This window comes from Vombatus ursinus, unplaced genomic scaffold (assembly GCF_900497805.2).
Source record: "Vombatus ursinus unplaced genomic scaffold, bare-nosed wombat genome assembly UNPS02006874.1, whole genome shotgun sequence".
NCBI classification, from domain to species: Eukaryota; Metazoa; Chordata; class Mammalia; order Diprotodontia; family Vombatidae; genus Vombatus; species Vombatus ursinus.
In genome coordinates this window covers 10,087,106-10,103,723 of record NW_020946652.1, presented here as the reverse complement: position 1 = coordinate 10,103,723, position 16,618 = coordinate 10,087,106, and the positions used below count along the sequence as shown (strand labels likewise).

Here is a 16,618-nt window from a genome sequence, read left to right as displayed (position 1 = left end):
CTTTTCCTGTTTTTATGATCTTTTTCTTTGGGACAGAAACCTAGAAGTGGTATTGCTGGGTCCATGGGCAAGCACATTTTTTATAGCCCTTTGGGCATAGTTCCAAAGTGCTCTCAAAAATGGTTGGATCATTTCGCAACTCCACTAACAATGCATTAGTGTTCCAATTTTCCCACATCTTCTCCAACATTTATCATTGTCCTGTTTTGCCATGTTAGCCAATCTGATAGGTGTGATTTGGCACCTCAGAGTCATTTTGACTTGCATTTCTCTAGTCAATAGTGATTTAGAGCATTTTTTCATGTGACTACAGATAGCTTTAGTTTCTTCCTCCGAAAAGTGCCTGTTCATATCCTTTGACCATTTATCAGTTGGGGAATGACTTGTATTCTTATAAATTTGACTCAGTTCTCCATATATTTTAGAAATGAGGCCTTTATCAGAGACACTGCTTGCAAAAAATCTTTTTTCAAAATTTTTTTTGAATTATTAATTTATTTATTTTTAGTTTTCAACATTCACTTCCACAAGACTTTTGAGTTCCAAATTTTCTCCCTGTCTCACCCCTCCCCCCACCCCAAGATGGCATGCATTCTGAATACCACTTCCCCTAATCTGCCCTCCCTTCTATCACCCCCCTTCTCTTATCCTTCTATTTTCCCCTTCTGTTTTCCTGTAGGGCAAGGCAGAGGTTGTAAAAATTCTTTCCCAGTTTTCTGCTTCCCTCCTAATCTTGAATGCATTGGCTTTATTTGTGCAAAAACTTTTCAATTTAATGTAATCAAAACTGTCCATTTTGCATTTTATAATGTTCTCTATCTATTTCTTCCCTTCTCCATAGATCTGAAAGGCAAACTATTTCTTGCCCTAATTTGTTTATAGTATCAGTCTTTATATCTAAATTGTGTACCCATTTTGACTTTAAATTGGTATTGGGTGTAAGATGTTGGTCTGTGCTCAGTTTCTGCCATATGTTTGAAAAAGCATTTTTGCCCACTCTTTCGCCAATGAACAACAGGTGGATGAGGAAGCTTAAACATTTTATATTTCATGTCTACTTGGTGAGTGATGTTTTTACTTTTCCTGGTAAATGTTGTTTGTTTTTGGCAGTCATTAGAGCTGTATTTACAACAGGATTTTTCTTAATCATTTTTGTGTCATGGACTTGTTAGTCTGGTGAAGTCTATAGGACCCTTCTCAGAATCATATTCTTTTTTTTTTAGAATCATATTCTTAAATGCATAAACCAAAATACATTGGATTACAAAGGAAAACCAACTATATTGAAATAAAAATGCAATTTTTGGCTCCTTAAGTTCATAGACCTCACTGAAGTCAATCCTTGATTTATGGTGGCTGTTCTTTGGGAAGAAGGAAAAGACAGTGGTGGGAGCAGCAGACCACTTTGGGAAATGAGGAGAAAGATTATCCTTAAGGAAAATCTGTGCCAAGAGACCACGGCTTTCCATCCCCTCTCCACATCCTCTTTTGCAGGATTCTTTCATTGATTCTTTGCAGTGTCCAAATACAGGAGGCTGACTTGGATGTCCCTATGTCTGATGGCTGCTGCCCCACATCAGGACATGCCTCAGACTGAGGCAGTATTGGGATGACTTGTGGCTCTTATTTGTGGGCACCACAAGGCTGGGCCTGCTGGAACCAGTGCAGTGAAGGAGCCAGTGAGAAGGAAGAGCTCACATGGCTTTGGGCTCTTGGGGTTCAGGCTTGTCATTGGCAGTCGGTTGGTTTGGCACTGTCATGAGGCAGGTCCCTTTTCAATTCCTTTTTGGGTGTTGTCTTTCTTCATTAGAGTGTAAGCTCCTAGAAGGCAGGGTCTGGCTTTCTTTTTGTGGGTTTGTATCCTAGTGCTTAGCACAGTACCTAGTACATAGCAAGTGCTTATTAAATACGTGTTTCCTTCTTTCCATAGTTCCGGGACTCAGTGTTGCAAATGGGGAGGTGGGGGAAGGGGGAAGAGGGGAGGTGGGTTTGGATAGGCTTTGGGCTCACTGGATGAAAGACCTCAGTCCTTGGATCAGCTCTGCCATTAGAAAGATGTGTGATTGTCCTTTTAGCTTAAAAAAAAAATGCAATTTAATTGGTCTCTAAATTGTCTACAGAAACCTACAGAGTTTCACCCACCATTTTTCATTGTTTCTAGGAACCTGCCCCATCAGACTCAGATTCCACAGCAGCAGGCAGCTGGTGAGTACCACCAGTGTCCACAGATGATGCCAGTTACCAGGGCACATCATGTCAGGGCCATTCGCTCTGCACCCAAAGTGTCCTTTGACCCAGGGAGTGGATGGTGGGGATTAGCCCATCTTCGGTTGGACAGGGGTCCAGAGGAGGACCTCAGTGTGCCAGGTCAGAACTCTGGGTGGACCTGCTTCCTGGCTGGTAAATTCAAGGTGTGAACATGTGACCTGGATGGTTCCATGGAGCCTGTGCCCTCTAGGCTGACTGCTAATTGAGAAGACAAACCATGATGGGGGGGGGCTCTGCCCTCCCCAGCCCCCGCCCCCACCCTACTTAATTGAGGGTAAGGATTCCAGAGCTCACTGTAGCAGAGCTGCTGCTGGGGGACCTTTGAGCATCCTCCCTGGGGGCGTCCAAAGACAGAGAGTTGTTCTGCCTTGAGAGGGGCTTGCAAGGCTGGGCCTGCTGTCACCTGAGCAGTGGGAGAGTGACTGTGCACTTACTCTTGTCAGATTTCCCTCTGGTCATTCGTTTATTGGCAGTGCCACCCTTTAGATCCTTCTTGTGGGTGGGGATTTCCTTCCTTTCCATGATGAGGTAATAGCTTGTCCTGGATTCTTTTCCTAGTCATTGATGGTAGTGGACACTGCCTCCCCCGAAGTCCCCTGTGGAGGTGACCCTCCGGCCTGCCTGCTGAGGGCAGATGACTCTCCCGTCCTCCTAGGGCTGGCCCCATCACTTTGTTGAGACTGTCCGCCGGATAAGGGGTCTGTCACTCGAGGTCTCTGCCCCTCCTGGGGCTGCCACAGGTGGGCCTCGCTGGCTGTCCCCATCGGGGCTGCCCCGAGGGCGGTCCTGGGGCTCAGGCGGCTGGGCCAGGACACAGGGGCAGTGAGAAAAGTGACTGACGCTTTCCGTGTTTGGTGTTTTATTTAAAATCCGTCTTCTCTGTTACTGCTTTCGGGGCTTTAAGGAGAATTTCGTATGACAACTTTTCAAAGATTTGAGGCAAGTATCATGAAACCAAAGTACCATGATTTTAATCCAAGAGGGCTGAGAAGGTGGTGGAGCCCAAGGCAGGGCTGGCCCCTCCTCGTGCCCGCGGCCCCCTGGCAGGTGCCCCATCTCCCCGCGGGAGGAGCCGACGCGCGGGCGGGCGCCCCCCTGTGGCCGCTTCCGCCGGATTCTTCTGTTGGGAGGAGGGCGTCTGGGGGGAGGGGCTGTGTGAAAGGAGAGTCCCTGCAGCTTTCGCAGCTTTCCCAGAGCTTGCATCAAGTTTAGACTGCGTCATTTTTAAAGGGAAGATGTCTGGTCCAGCCCAGCCCAACTCCTTTCATTTCATCCCTGTGGGGGAGGGTGGATGGCCCTTTGTTTACAGATGAGGAGCCTGAGGCTTAGAGCATTTGAGGTGACTCCCCCAAGGCTGAGCCTGGGTCCTCCCGGGATCCCTGCGCCCTCTTCCCTGGACGCTGCCTCTCGTCTGCATCGTGATTCATTCTGTGGCTGATGGTTGGGGTCAGATGCTGTAGAAGCATCACAAGCAGAGGCAGCCCCAAACTGGGTGGGCGTGACTGGGCTGCCCCTGGGGGTGGGGTGGGGGGGAACGGGACGAGGAAACCTGGCCCCGCCCTGCTCTTGCAGGGACCCCTTGGGTTCGGCCCTTGTTGTAAAAGCAGAGCTAATTAGCCTGTGGATCAGTCAGTCTGTCAGTAAACACGGTCTGGCGGTTAGAAATGGGCTTGGGATTTCTTCAGGATCTCCAAACGCCTGGATCTTGGCTGCATCTTTTGTTTCAATTCGGCCCAACCATCCTTGAGCTTGATGGGACACGAGCCCTGGACCCAGCATGTGCATCAAAAAGTTCCATGCCGTGAAAGTAGGGAAGGAGGGGGCACTAACACCAGCAGGAGGGAGGAGCAAGGAGAACTTCACGGAGGAAGAGGGAGGGGAAGGGAGCAGGCATTTATATGGCACTTTCTATGACAGGCACTGGGCTATGCCCTGTTTACAAATGATATTTTTTGGAGCCTCACACAGCAACCCTGTGAGGTAGGTGCTGTTATTATCCCTATTTTACAGTTGAGGAAACTGACGCAAACAGATTCCCCAACTTGCCCAGCGTAAGCCCATCTAAGGAGGAGGAGAACTTGGGCAGAGCTCTGAAGAAAGACCAAGATTCTGGGAGCCAGACAGGAGAGAGGCTTGGGCAAAGATGGGGATGTTGGAGATGGGCATGGCCACCAGGCAGGGTGGTGGTCTCAAGGCCCTGGGGGTCCTGCAGATGCTTGGGCGCCCCTGGAGAATTCCCATCTCTTGCAAGATTGTGCACCAGCACAAAGATCCACTTTCTCTACTCACTCACATTTGATCTGAATTTTTCTTTGGGAGAACGTTAGGGTAGCAGTAGTGATTCCTGGCCAATGTGGAACCCAGTTCCAACCCCAAGCCTAACTCCAACTTCCGGATGGATCACCAGCTTGAGCTCTCTCTCTTCAGGGCAGACCAGACACGGGGTTTTTTGTCTTATTTTCCCCGAGTGCCTGCAGTCCTGCAGGGAGAATGGGGGGTGGGGTGGGGTGCAGAAGCGACGCTAGTCCTTGTTGGCCCCTGCCAGAAACTCAGTCACCTCATGGTGCCAACTCCAGGCCCTCAGGTAGGCCCATGCCTTCTGCTGCTCCAGACTGCAAGGTTGTGCGCAGGCGGTCAGTCCCTCCCCTCCCTAATGGAGCCCAGCCTACCTGTGGCTGGGGCTCCACCCTTCATCTTTCCTCCAGCTCTCATCAGGCACCCCTCAGCCTAGCCTTGTGACCAGCCACACAACTCTCAGACCATATCGCTGATTCCCCTTCTCTCCAAACTTCTTGCTTGGTGATGCCTGCCCACTCTGCGCTGCCTCATTACTGGGTCTCCAGGGACTGTTTTCCATGAATCACAGCCACGTAGTCACAGTGCCTCATAAGAAGGGCAGAGACTTTTTTTCAGAGAGAAATATGGCAGCATCCATGTGCCAGTCTAGCCCACCCAGCTCCCTGTCATCCTTGGGGCAGGAGACATTCTTCACCCATTTTCTTCTTCCTGAGGGGATGGTAGGCAAAGCTCTTTTAAGTGATGCGGGTCTCATCTGGGAAACTACCTGGGAGGCAGGTACTGTTATAATCATCCCCATTGTGTAGATGAGGAAACTGAGTCAAGCAGAGGTTTAGTGACTTGCCTGGGGTCATACAGCCAACAAGTGTTGAATTGAAGTCTCCCTGACTCCAGATAATCACAATATCATTTTTAAACAAAAGCATCAGAGCACATCCATTTGTGGGAAATCCCTCTCCCATTTGGACTCTCTGTTGGATGTCCTCCATGACAGTGGCCATTGAAGGCCTTTGGCTAGCAAACGTCTTGATGTCTTATGCTTCACTTTATGAATTATATGAGATTCATTGAGCTTTAAGGGAGGGTGAAGGATTTTGACAAATGCCTAGGAGACAACTTCTTGGAAGGGAGCCTTGAAGATGCCATTTTGTGACTGAGTCAGATGATCTTTTTATGGCCAACACACCTTCTGTACAGATTTGGCAGCTAGAGCCCCTGACTTGTTCCCTTCTCATCCCTTCATCAAGGCTACCTTCCATGACTAGATTATTCTCATCAAAATGCGTAGAGATGCACAAGTAGGTATGTTGGTCAGGAGTTATGAGTATTTTTTTAACTGTCTTTGATTGGTCATAATAAGGTCCAGGATTTTTTGCCCCTCTTGCAGAGGCCCTTGAAAGTTAAGCCCTTAACATCCTCCCCGAAATTGTTACCTTAGTCAGTCAGTCCATCAATAAGCATTTGTGAAGGGCCAACCCTGTGCCAGGCACCAGGGGGTACAAAGACAAAAAAGAAGCAATCCCCACTTAGGAGCCCAATATGCTCCTGAGGGAGATAACAGATGTGTGTGCATGTATGGATGGTTCTCTGTAAATCGGGAAAATAAGTCAAAGTGCTTGCTCTCGCCACCCTTTTTTTTCTGCATGGCAGTTTCCACTCTGTCCTGTAGCATGCCAAGGACTATGGCGGCTCCATTGGAATGGGTGGAGAACAGAATGTGCTGTAGACATTGAGGAGGTCCAGCCTCGTTCTCCATCTGCTTGTCCTCCTTTCCATCCGTGCTTAGATACCCTTGCTGAAGAGGGTCTCCAGCCAGATTGGCTGTAGATTTGGCTGTCCACCACTGCCTCTCATTTGATGAAGTGGTGCTGATTCCACCATTCTCCTTTGGGAGATGTTAACAATGAGGTGAGACTCAAGGACATGTCAGAAGTGTGCATGATGAGAAGAGTTCTGAGCTCTGACCATGGGACTTAGAGGTTGTGATCTGGGGGCGCTGGTGGACCTGGGCTCGAATCCTGGCACTTCCACTTAGTACCTCGGTGACTGTTTACAGGCTCCAGCTTCCTCATCTGTAAAATGGGGGAGGGGGGAGGAGTCAGACTCTCCAGTGATTCTACGATGAAAGACAAACTTGTGAAACTGCTGAGGTGGGAGATTTTGGGGGGTGGGGCTGGGGGGTTGCCCTCTTATCATTGGTCTTTTCCCTTTGAACCAAAGTTAGAAAAATGACAGGAATTCAATATGTTGGTGTCTCCTTGGTTATCCCTCTTCCTTCTCTGTCTCCCAACTCTCATGGGAGGCTGTTGCTCAGCTTCTGAAACTTAGCAATGTCATGATGGGATCTACAATGGCGCCATCTTTGTGTTCCAGGTAAATGGTATCCCTGAAGAGAGGAAATTGACCGAAGCAATGGATTTGTGATTGGAATGCGCGGGCTGTCTTCACGTTGTACTTCCTTGTTCATCCAAAGGATGCATGAGCTTTGCTGGTGGATAGTGTGCATGCCCACCATGTGCTGAGAATAATGACCATTTAACTAATGGACTGTACTTTTTTTGTACTTTGGACATTTTTGACAATTTGTATGACACTAATGACTTTATATTTATTACATTTAAAGTGATCTTTAAAATAAACTTATTAATAAAGATAAAATGTCCTGAGACATATGTTCATTTCAGCTGTATATGCAGGGATACAGAAGGTAGAGAAGATACCAAGAAACTTGGACACAAAGTTGGCATCTAACACCTCCATTTCTTGACCTTGTTTTCTTCTCAGCCCTTCATGGCTTCCCATGTACAACTCGCCTGAAACCGTTCTCTCTATAGTCACCAGTGACTCGAGGCCAACCACGACTGCTGAGTCCTGGCAATTTCTGCTGAGGTTTAGGGGTGCTGGGACCCCAAAATCACAACATGCGGGTCCTGCCCAAAAGAATTTGACCCAAGCCTTCTTTCAGCCAAAGACAAGGTTTATTAGAACATCTGTCATATTAGCCAGATTCTTAAAGAATCGGAGCATTGGCTAGATTATAAGGATCTGAGCACCTTAATGGAGGCAAGATGGACCTTATATACAGAAAGACTATGGGAGGGATCTAGGAGTGACCAAGTAAGTAGTCTGTGGGAATAGAATGCCAGGGACCTGGACCATGTGGCCAAGGGAGATTGGGTGTAGCCACAATGAAAGCCCAGTTGATGAGATTACAGCCTCAGGCAAACACCAGAGATTTGGCCATGTGGGAAAGTCAAGGGTTTTTCCTTTTAGGAAAGGATCCCATCCTCATCAATTTCCATGATTCCAGGTGGTGGCTTGGGGCAGATTGGATACTTCCTCCAATTTGGTAACAATAACAATGGTTAACATTTACATAGCACTTACTGTGTTCCAGGCACTGTGCTAAATGCTTTACAAATATTCTTTCCCTCAATTCTCACAACAGCCCAGAAAGGTAGTTGCTATTATCCCCATTTTACAGATGAGGAAACTCAGGCAAGATTAGTCTGGGATTCATCATGGCTGCTGAATGAAGGAAGGGACATTAGAAAGAATGGATGTAAAAGATTATGCCTGAGAACAGGATTTGGATTTCAGTACCATAGTTTACATCAGAGCTTCTTAAACCCCTTATGGGGTCATGAAAAATTTGACAATAGGAAAAGGTTTCTGAACATACAACAACCAAAAATTAATTAAGAATCAAATATGTAATGAGTCCGAGGTGTTTCTGGCATCACAAGACTTCACTGCAGCCTCTGTTCTGAACACACAACATGTGCACTTTGCACTCAGGCCATGCAATGTCAATGAATTCTGCTGAAATATGGAAGTGGGAAGTTTAAGAAGCCCTGGTTCACACCAAAGGCCTGTAACATGAGAATTTGACCAACCCTTTGCTCCACTTTAGGGAGAAGACCCAGGGCCCCTCCCTGGAAGAGAGCACCTCTATCTGGGAGGCACCTGCCAACCCTAGATAGACTAAGCCACACTAAACCCCTGGGAAGAGGCCTTTCTGGAGGTCACTGGTCCTACAGGTCCTGCCCAGAGAGAGAAGACATTAGCTAGAGAAAAGGACAAGGGAGATGGATTGCAGATGAGAAAATGGTTCAAGAGGGCCATGACATCAGGGAGGTGATGCCATGACATACAAGGGAGTTTAAGTGAGGGAGGCCTGTGCAAAGTCATCAGCTTCGTTTTCTCCTCCTGAGCCATTTGGGTCCACATTGACTTCAGAATGACTGGAGATGGCCCAGGATGTAGTGGGAGATCTTGGTCTTTTCAAGCTAAGATCTTTAACAGTTTGCCTGAGGCAACACCCATTCAGTGATTAAGGCTAGGTAAGAAATGTGGCAAAGAATGGCCTCTTTTACTTAGTCAAAAAAATAAAACAAAACCAAACCACAAAACAAAACAAAACAAAAATCAGTCTGGGAGGGAAAGACCCTCAGGGTTTCTGGTCAAACAAACACTTGCCATTTACACTCACTCTGAGCCATCAGAGCCCAGACAATTTCCAAGTGAGGCTTGGGCTGGGACCTATTGTTGGCCAATCGGTGAAAGCCAGAATGATCTAAGTTTAAGGCTTGGTCCTTAAAAAAGAAATCTAGCCCATAAACCCCAAGATACCTAGCAAGGTTTCAGTGATCAAAATTTACATTCTTTTAGGCAGAGCACCTGCAAGTAAGGGTATGATTCCCTATGTGGACAGAGGGAGAGGAGAGAGGGAGGAGGGAAGGAGACGGGTGTCCATGTGGATGGTGAGACTGGGAAAGAGGGTCGGTGACGCAGAGGCCTGATGTGGAGAAGGAAGCCATGGGGTTTGTCCTTGGTGGGAGCTGAGGACCATGTGGACCCCAGGCTTCCTGGGGACCCTTAGAGGCAAGTTTTCCTTGGTATGATTGATTGTCAACAAGCTCAGACTTGGACACTTTCTGGGTTAACCGTTTTCTCATTAGCCCTAGTGTTTGTCAGAGAAATACAGCCTTTTTGGGGGAGCAAGATGAGCAGAGTTACAAAGTTCGTGGGGTGTCAGTGAGTGTGGGTATACGTGTCTGAGCGATTTTGACAGAGATCTCCCAAAGTTGAACTGAAGTGTCAGGGGTTGAGGCCTGACACTTGGGGTTACATTTAAAATATAGGAAAGTTAAATCTTTGGTCAAAGGGAGTGTACCTAACGAAGGCTAGCAAAAGACTTCTCTGGAGCCTTTCCAATCTGACGAAGAAGGATCTATTCCTCTCCTTGAGTGTGTGTGACAGTGTGCATGTGCATGCACATGTATGTGAGTGAGATGACCCCAGACTCAGTTCCAAAGACTGGCGTCTCAAAGACTTTTTATTAAAGAGATTGAAGTGCATCATTTCAATTCTTGCAAGAAGCAGGCATACCTCCTTGGAAGGAGAGAAATGCACGCGGTAAAAGAAGCCAGAGCAATCTTTATAGTTAGTAATTGCCTAACTCCTCCCTTCTGGATCAGCATTGGTCCTAATCCTTCTAGGTTACAATCTTCCTTACATGCCCCACCCCTAACATACATTATGTGCTTAGAATTGTGTTATCACTCCCCCCTCCCCATGGAGAAGTCAGCCTGTCTGTGCTGATTTCTCATCTACTTATGTGGAAACTTAACTCTTTCCTTTCTCACAATTCCTACTTTTTTTTTTAAAGTACAGATTTGGTTTCCACACCTTCCCAATTTCCTTATCCTCTCATCTCCTTAACATGATTTCACATTCTCCATCACTGAGGAAAGTCTCATTGATACTTAAGGTATCATCATCCTTATATTGCCAGAGCCTGCCCTCTGAACTTCCACTATGGGTCCTACTGGGATAATCTTTAGTGAGGGATGTCTCTATCAATTGTTGTAGCAGTCCGCTAGTGCATGGAGCTGTACAACACCCTACAGCAATTAATACTCCTGAATGGATACAGCCATTCCTTTCTATCTGCCAAACCAGGATTCTAACTATCCGTTTCATCAGTTATCTATCCAAGAGTTCTCTGTCGACTCCTCAGCTAAAGTGATTAGACCTTGCAATGCCTTAGTGATGGTTCTATCTGGGGCTGTGCTGCTGGGCAACATTTCATCAGGGGATTTTGGGGACTTAAAACAATATGGGAGAGGGAAGGGAGGAATTGACCGACACATTGACAAAGTAAAAGGGGGAAGTCCCCTTATTAAGTGCAGATACAGAGACCCAAAAGTAATGATAAATTGTCCATTTAAAGCTTCAGAAGTCTCTTCTCGTACAGCCATTCGACACTCTGGACATCATCTGGCCAAGTCCTCTGGTCCAAGTGCTGTTCAAACAGCGTCCAGCGGACTCTCTTCTTGTAGAGATCCTCCTTCTTGTGTCCACTCTCCTACAAGATTGGTCTCAACACAATTTTTAAATTACCTTGGCAATAATCAGGGCAAATAATGAAAGTTAACTCAACCCTCATGTCTCCACTATTACAAGGTCAAAATTGGAACCTTGGCCAGTTGTCACATTTTAAGAAACTCAAATTAGAAAAGTTAGAACCTAACCTTACACTCTGCATTCCTTCTAGTTTTATACCTTACACTAGTTCATTATTCATTCCTATTCATATTCCCCCATCAGAAGGATGAGATTCCACTAAGGAATTAGTAAGACTCCAATACATAGTAGTTAATTTAAAATCAGCACACATCAAATACTAAAACAGTCCCGACTTCCAGTCATGTACAAATAAATAATCCTTAATTAAAATGGATGCTTCTTTCAAGGCATTTACAAGATAAGTCACAAGCTATTCTTTTAACATTAATTGTATCAAACTGAGACAACTTACAACTTTAACATTAACTAAGTAACAGAATAATATAGTTCCACAATCTCCTGGCCTAATTATCCTCATACCACTATGAGAAATTAAAGGATCCTGACTTACACAAGAATATACTAGTAACATGTCAGGACTGAACACTTAACTCTGAAGTTCTAGGCCAAATACCTCAATCTTATACTTGCATCTTACTAAAATACCCTCAGATGTTCCCACATCCATCTATGTTTTTAAATAGATTCAATATTTATACTTACAAAACTTATGATTATAGGAATTTGCCATGAAAGAACAGGGAATAAGTAAGGGAACAATGTTTCCCTGGATTCATGTCGATTCCAGGCAGAAGTTTACATACATATATATAATGACCAATTGCATTGAGTCAGGCTTAAAGTCTATCAGGTGTCATAGTGGGGAAATTGAGTCAGGAGAATCCTACCTCAGCCATGCAGAAAAGTCGTTCTCCCAACCTCCCCATGAGAACACCCTCTTGCAGCTCACAAACCTCTTTGCAGACTGCTGACATCATGGGTCAGTAGCTCAATCAGTTGCTTATTAACCATACCTGGAGCTAGACTCAGAACAGCAGTTCATTAACAGTCCCCAAGATCTTGGATAGCAAATTCTCCTCATCAGGGTTTCAGGTGTGACTATAGATTCACATTAATTAGGGAACACCTCCAAAGTGAGCTCTAAGTACTTTGCATAACTTCCTACACATGTTCTGGTTCCTAATAACATCCTGAGTCAAATCAAACTTCCATTAAAAGATCGTAAGTCGCTACTCTGAATAGATTTGCCTTTCTGTTTCTCAAGCTTATTTATCTTTCTCTAACCATTCTTAATATGAAAGAATGAGACACTTTCAAAGCTTGAATCCTATACATATGATAAGTTCAAACAGTAATTTTAACTCTGCCATGGAATTAATTCAGATCAAAATAGTAAGATCTTCCCTACTTACAGCTTATATGCTTTAGTATTAATCACTAGCCTTAGATCTCTGATGCTGCTTCCATTGAGACTATTTCTCTAAAGGTACCCAGTTAAGTCCAATCCAAGGACACAACAAACCCAGGAATGAAACTATAAGTTTCTAGTAGGTTTGGACATAATTTTCTTACAAATAGAAAGTTAGTAGACCCTCTAAAAGAATATCAAAGATTTCATCAAAACATTTTCTTCATAAAAGAATCTCTTATTCTTAAAAACAGCTTACAATTTCTTAATTACCATAAAATTCTAGTTACCTAAATTCTTTAGCCAAAAGACGTCTGTAATAAGCCACTTATTCAGTAAGAGTTCCATAACCCCTGCACAGGATTGATAAGAATTATGAGATTTTACAAAATCTCTTTCTTTGCATAATTAGTTTCTTTATACACATATAATTTCTTTTTACCAGTGCTTGACTTAAACAATACCTCCAAATAGCTTAGTTAACAATTTTAAACTTAAATTCAGAAATATGTAAGCAGTATATTAAAAACTTGAAACAGAACCTATTAAAAATCTTTCTTTCTGGACTCCTTCACCAGGTCCAACAGTCACCTGGGGCCACTCCCACTCCAATAGACTGGCTTTTTTTTTCTATCATCTATGCTAGCCCATCATTGTCTTTTTACTGGTTTGATAACCTCAGGCCACATCCAGATTCAATCTCAATGACACTCCCAACCCAAGAATTTGGTGGATGGCAGCCTAGATTTTCTCAGGCCCGCCAGTCCCCACTTTAAGAGCCTGGCCCATGTGGCCCATCCCCCAACAAACCCAGTCTTTAGCCTGAAGAAGGCCTGGGTTAGTTTTTTTTTTTTTAATTTCTAATTGAGGCCCTGATATATGAGAGAATATTTTATTAATTCCAAATCAATACATATCAGTAAGTTTTTCGCAATAAAATATGTTTGTACCAGAGGGCATACATCATAAAATTATTTCCACAATTGTAATAAACTTTGAAACAACCCATTATCACTTTAGATGAATGCACTCCCAAATCACTTTACACAGAGAATCATTCATCTTATCATTAATATCTTGGAACTATAACTTTAAATCACTACATATTTTTATAATAGTCAAGATTTCAAATGAAAATCTGCTATCATATTAAATATCAATATCATTATTGCTTATAACCAAATATACCTCACTAGGTATTTAACAGTTTTAAATTATTTCATTTTTATCACTAAAAGACCCATTCCAGGTCGAGTTACTTTAACACCATTTCTACCTCACAATGGTCCCTCAAATTTTACAATCTAAGAGTTTTAGAAATACTATACACTTTAGAAATACAGTAATAACTTAAACAATAAACTTCAGAAAACATTAATTGCATTTCCAGATTATCACATATAGAAATGATCAATCTTACTACTCTTAGTACTTTTCCACTTTTAACATATGCCATTGATTTTTTTTGTCCCATAACAACCATTACTTTTTTTTCCTTTATAGAACGGTAAACTTAAATCCAATCAGATCCAAATTTATATAATTGCTAATGATAAACATTTAAAAACTTTTCTGTTTTAAATCCAATACTCTTGGTCCTTTAAAAGGAAATATTCTCCACAAATTTATATATTCCCTTAAAAAGACATGTGGTGGCAATTCCTGCTCTAAATAATTCTCTCTCCTTTTCTTTCCTACTTCCTTAAGGGAACAAAGAAAAAGTCTCCTCTTCTTAGAGGTTTATCAGATAGAGCCACCCTCCAGAAAATCTTAGGTTTTGGCAATTTGAACAGGTGTAGTCAGGTTCTCCCTCCCAACTTAAATAAAGCCCTCCTACAGGTTTATCCCGAGAGGTGTATGGCCTTTTTAATCTTAACTTTATTATAACTTTATTGGTTTTCAAATCAAGTTACAAAATTTTCATTTTCCAGTCCTTCTATTTAAAACAAACCAAACTTCCTCACACCTTCTCAACATACTTAAACCATCTAAAACTGGCACAGACACCCAGAACCACCATTCAAGGGTGGGGAACTTTCACTCTCCCTCTTCCCCTCTCTCTTCCCAAACAGCTTTTACAACTTTACTATGCATTCTAAACAAATTGCTGAAATCTTATCACATTAAAAGACAGAACTTTTTCAACTCTAAACACAATGCCCCTATACCAAATATATTGGTGGGAGGGACACAAAGACACCAACTCAGATTCTTAGTCTTGGGATCCCATTAAACCTGAACTCAAATTCTTCTCAGTCTTTTTTTTTCTCTCTCTTGGCCCTAGCTATCTTGGGCAGCAAGCTCCAAATTCTTATCAGTAAAGGTTGCTTGCTGCACCTTCTACTAACTTCTGAGAGATTCTCTCCCTGCCTTTTTGATTCTAACCTCAATCTCCCGATGAAAACCTGAGACGGGAGCTCTTTCTCACTGTTCCTTCTCCAATCTTAGACTTCAAAAGTTACCCAAAAATTTCTCTGGCAGACACAAAACATCCACAGACAGACAGACAGACAGATAGCACATGCGCAAGATTCTAATCCTAACCTTGACTCATCAAAAGAAACTCATTTTGTCCCAGAGTCCCCTTTGAATGAGTCCTGAGGTTTTTCCTCCCCTTTTCCTTCAGTAGGAAAAGTTTTTCCTGGGTAGTCCCACTACCTCAATTTACTAGTTAGCGTTCTCCCCAGCGAGCTACTTTGGGGTATCTCCAGAAGGGGTTCCTCGAGTCCCTTCCCTGGTGCCTTTTCCTTTGAATTCTTCCCTCCCTCTCTAAGTCAGGTCTATTAATTAACACTTAGCTAACCCAGACAAAATGACTCCCAGAGATAAGGTTCTCTAACTCAAGTCTATTAACCAAGGCTTAGTTGACCCAGACAAAACGACTCCCAGAGATTAGGTTCTCTAAGTCAAGTCTATTAACCAAGGCTTAGTTAACCCAGACAAAATGACTTCCAGAGATAAGGAATTCCCGGGTCAACAAAGGCAGAATTTTGCCACTAATTTCTTCCTTTGTTCGATATCTCTCTCTCTCTCTCTCTCTCTATATATATATCTACTTGAGTGATCCTCGACCGCTTTCCTTTTTTTTCCGGTTTTTTTTTTTTTTTTTTGCCAAGGTTCAACCTCTGTCTGCAGCAACCACTGCTGTCTTCAGGATTTCATGAGCCCTGACGAAAGTGAAATCTAAGTACCTGGACCATTAAAATCAATGGGAGTGTTCTTCCCATCCCACTTAGATCTCACCTTTTTTGGTGGTCGCTTGGATCCTGGAGAGCCCCCAAATTGTTATAAAGATGACTCCAGACTCAGTTCTGAAGACTGGTGTCTCAAAGACTTTTTACTGAAGAGGTTGAAGTGCATCATTTCGATTCTTGCAAGAAGCAGGCACACCTCCTTGGAAGGGGAGAAATGCATGCGGTAAAAGAAGCTAGAGCAATCTTGCAATCTTTATATTTAGTAATTGCCTAACTCCTCCCTTCTGGATCAGGATTGGTCCTAATCCTTCTAGGTTACAACCTTCCCTACATACCCCACCCCTAATATACATTATGTGCCTGGAATTGTGTTATCACTCCCCCCTCCCCATGGAGAAGTCAGCCTGTCTGTGCTGATTTCTCATCTACTTATGTGGAAACTTAACTCTTTCACTTCTCACACTAATATACACAATGACTTTTGAATGGCTAGGAGCCGGGAACCCTGCTACCTGTGTCTATGAAAACTTAGACCTAGCCTGAAATTTCCCAGAGTCAACTCTAGGAGCAACATGGCAGAGTGCATGAAGTCAGGAAGAGCCAGCTCATGTCCTGTGGTGATATGACCTGCCGTGTGCCACTGGGCCAGACCATAGATTGTGGAGCACATGCTGGCGTGAATGGGTAGAGGGGTTTTCTCCTAGGAGAGTTCCCTCTGCTAATGAGATTTCAGGTTTGGGATGCCCCTCACCCCCAAGAAGCACTTCTGGGTGGGGGTGATAGGCCCCAAAGAAAGAGGAATGTGTCAAGGAAGTGAACAGGAGTGGATCCAATCTGGGTGGACCCAGGTGTGGGACCCTGGGGCCTGGGCTCTAGCCTAAAGATGCCATGTTCTGGGATTGGACTCTCCTCAAGGGGGAAACACCTGACATGCCCATCAACTGGATTAGGAAGAGCTTCCTAACCCACACCCTAGACCTCTAGAAAGTGACATGAAAGGCCCCCACTTCCACCCCACTCCTCTGCAGAGGGAAAGCAGAGTCCAAAGAATAGAGCTATACCCAAGCAGAAGGAAGGA

The 16,618-nt window shown here is 44.1% G+C and overlaps 2 protein-coding genes across 6 annotated transcripts in view; one reads left to right on the top strand and one right to left on the bottom strand.

Annotated features, from left to right (window-relative positions):
• SGCE (sarcoglycan epsilon) overlaps positions 1-7,163 on the top strand; it is a 59,206-nt gene extending 52,043 nt beyond the window's left edge. For all 4 annotated transcript variants that reach the window (XM_027848817.1, XM_027848816.1, XM_027848815.1 and 1 more), the window contains 2 exons: positions 2,162-2,205; positions 6,940-7,163. In XM_027848817.1, coding sequence (XP_027704618.1) covers positions 2,162-2,205; positions 6,940-6,956 — 61 coding nt within the window. In that variant the 3' untranslated portion in view covers positions 6,957-7,163. The remainder of the gene's footprint in view (positions 1-2,161; positions 2,206-6,939) is intronic.
• Positions 7,164-10,725: 3,562 nt separating this feature from the next.
• Positions 10,726-16,618, bottom strand: part of CASD1 (CAS1 domain containing 1) — a 42,728-nt gene continuing 36,835 nt past the window's right edge. Inside the window, exons 18-19 of one of the 2 annotated variants that reach the window (XM_027848771.1) lie at positions 15,590-15,739; positions 10,726-10,949 (exon numbers count right to left, since the gene is read on the bottom strand). In XM_027848771.1, coding sequence (XP_027704572.1) covers positions 15,632-15,739 — 108 coding nt within the window. In that variant the 3' untranslated portion in view covers positions 10,726-10,949; positions 15,590-15,631. The remainder of the gene's footprint in view (positions 10,950-15,589; positions 15,740-16,618) is intronic. The other variant, XM_027848770.1, reaches the window with a different exon arrangement.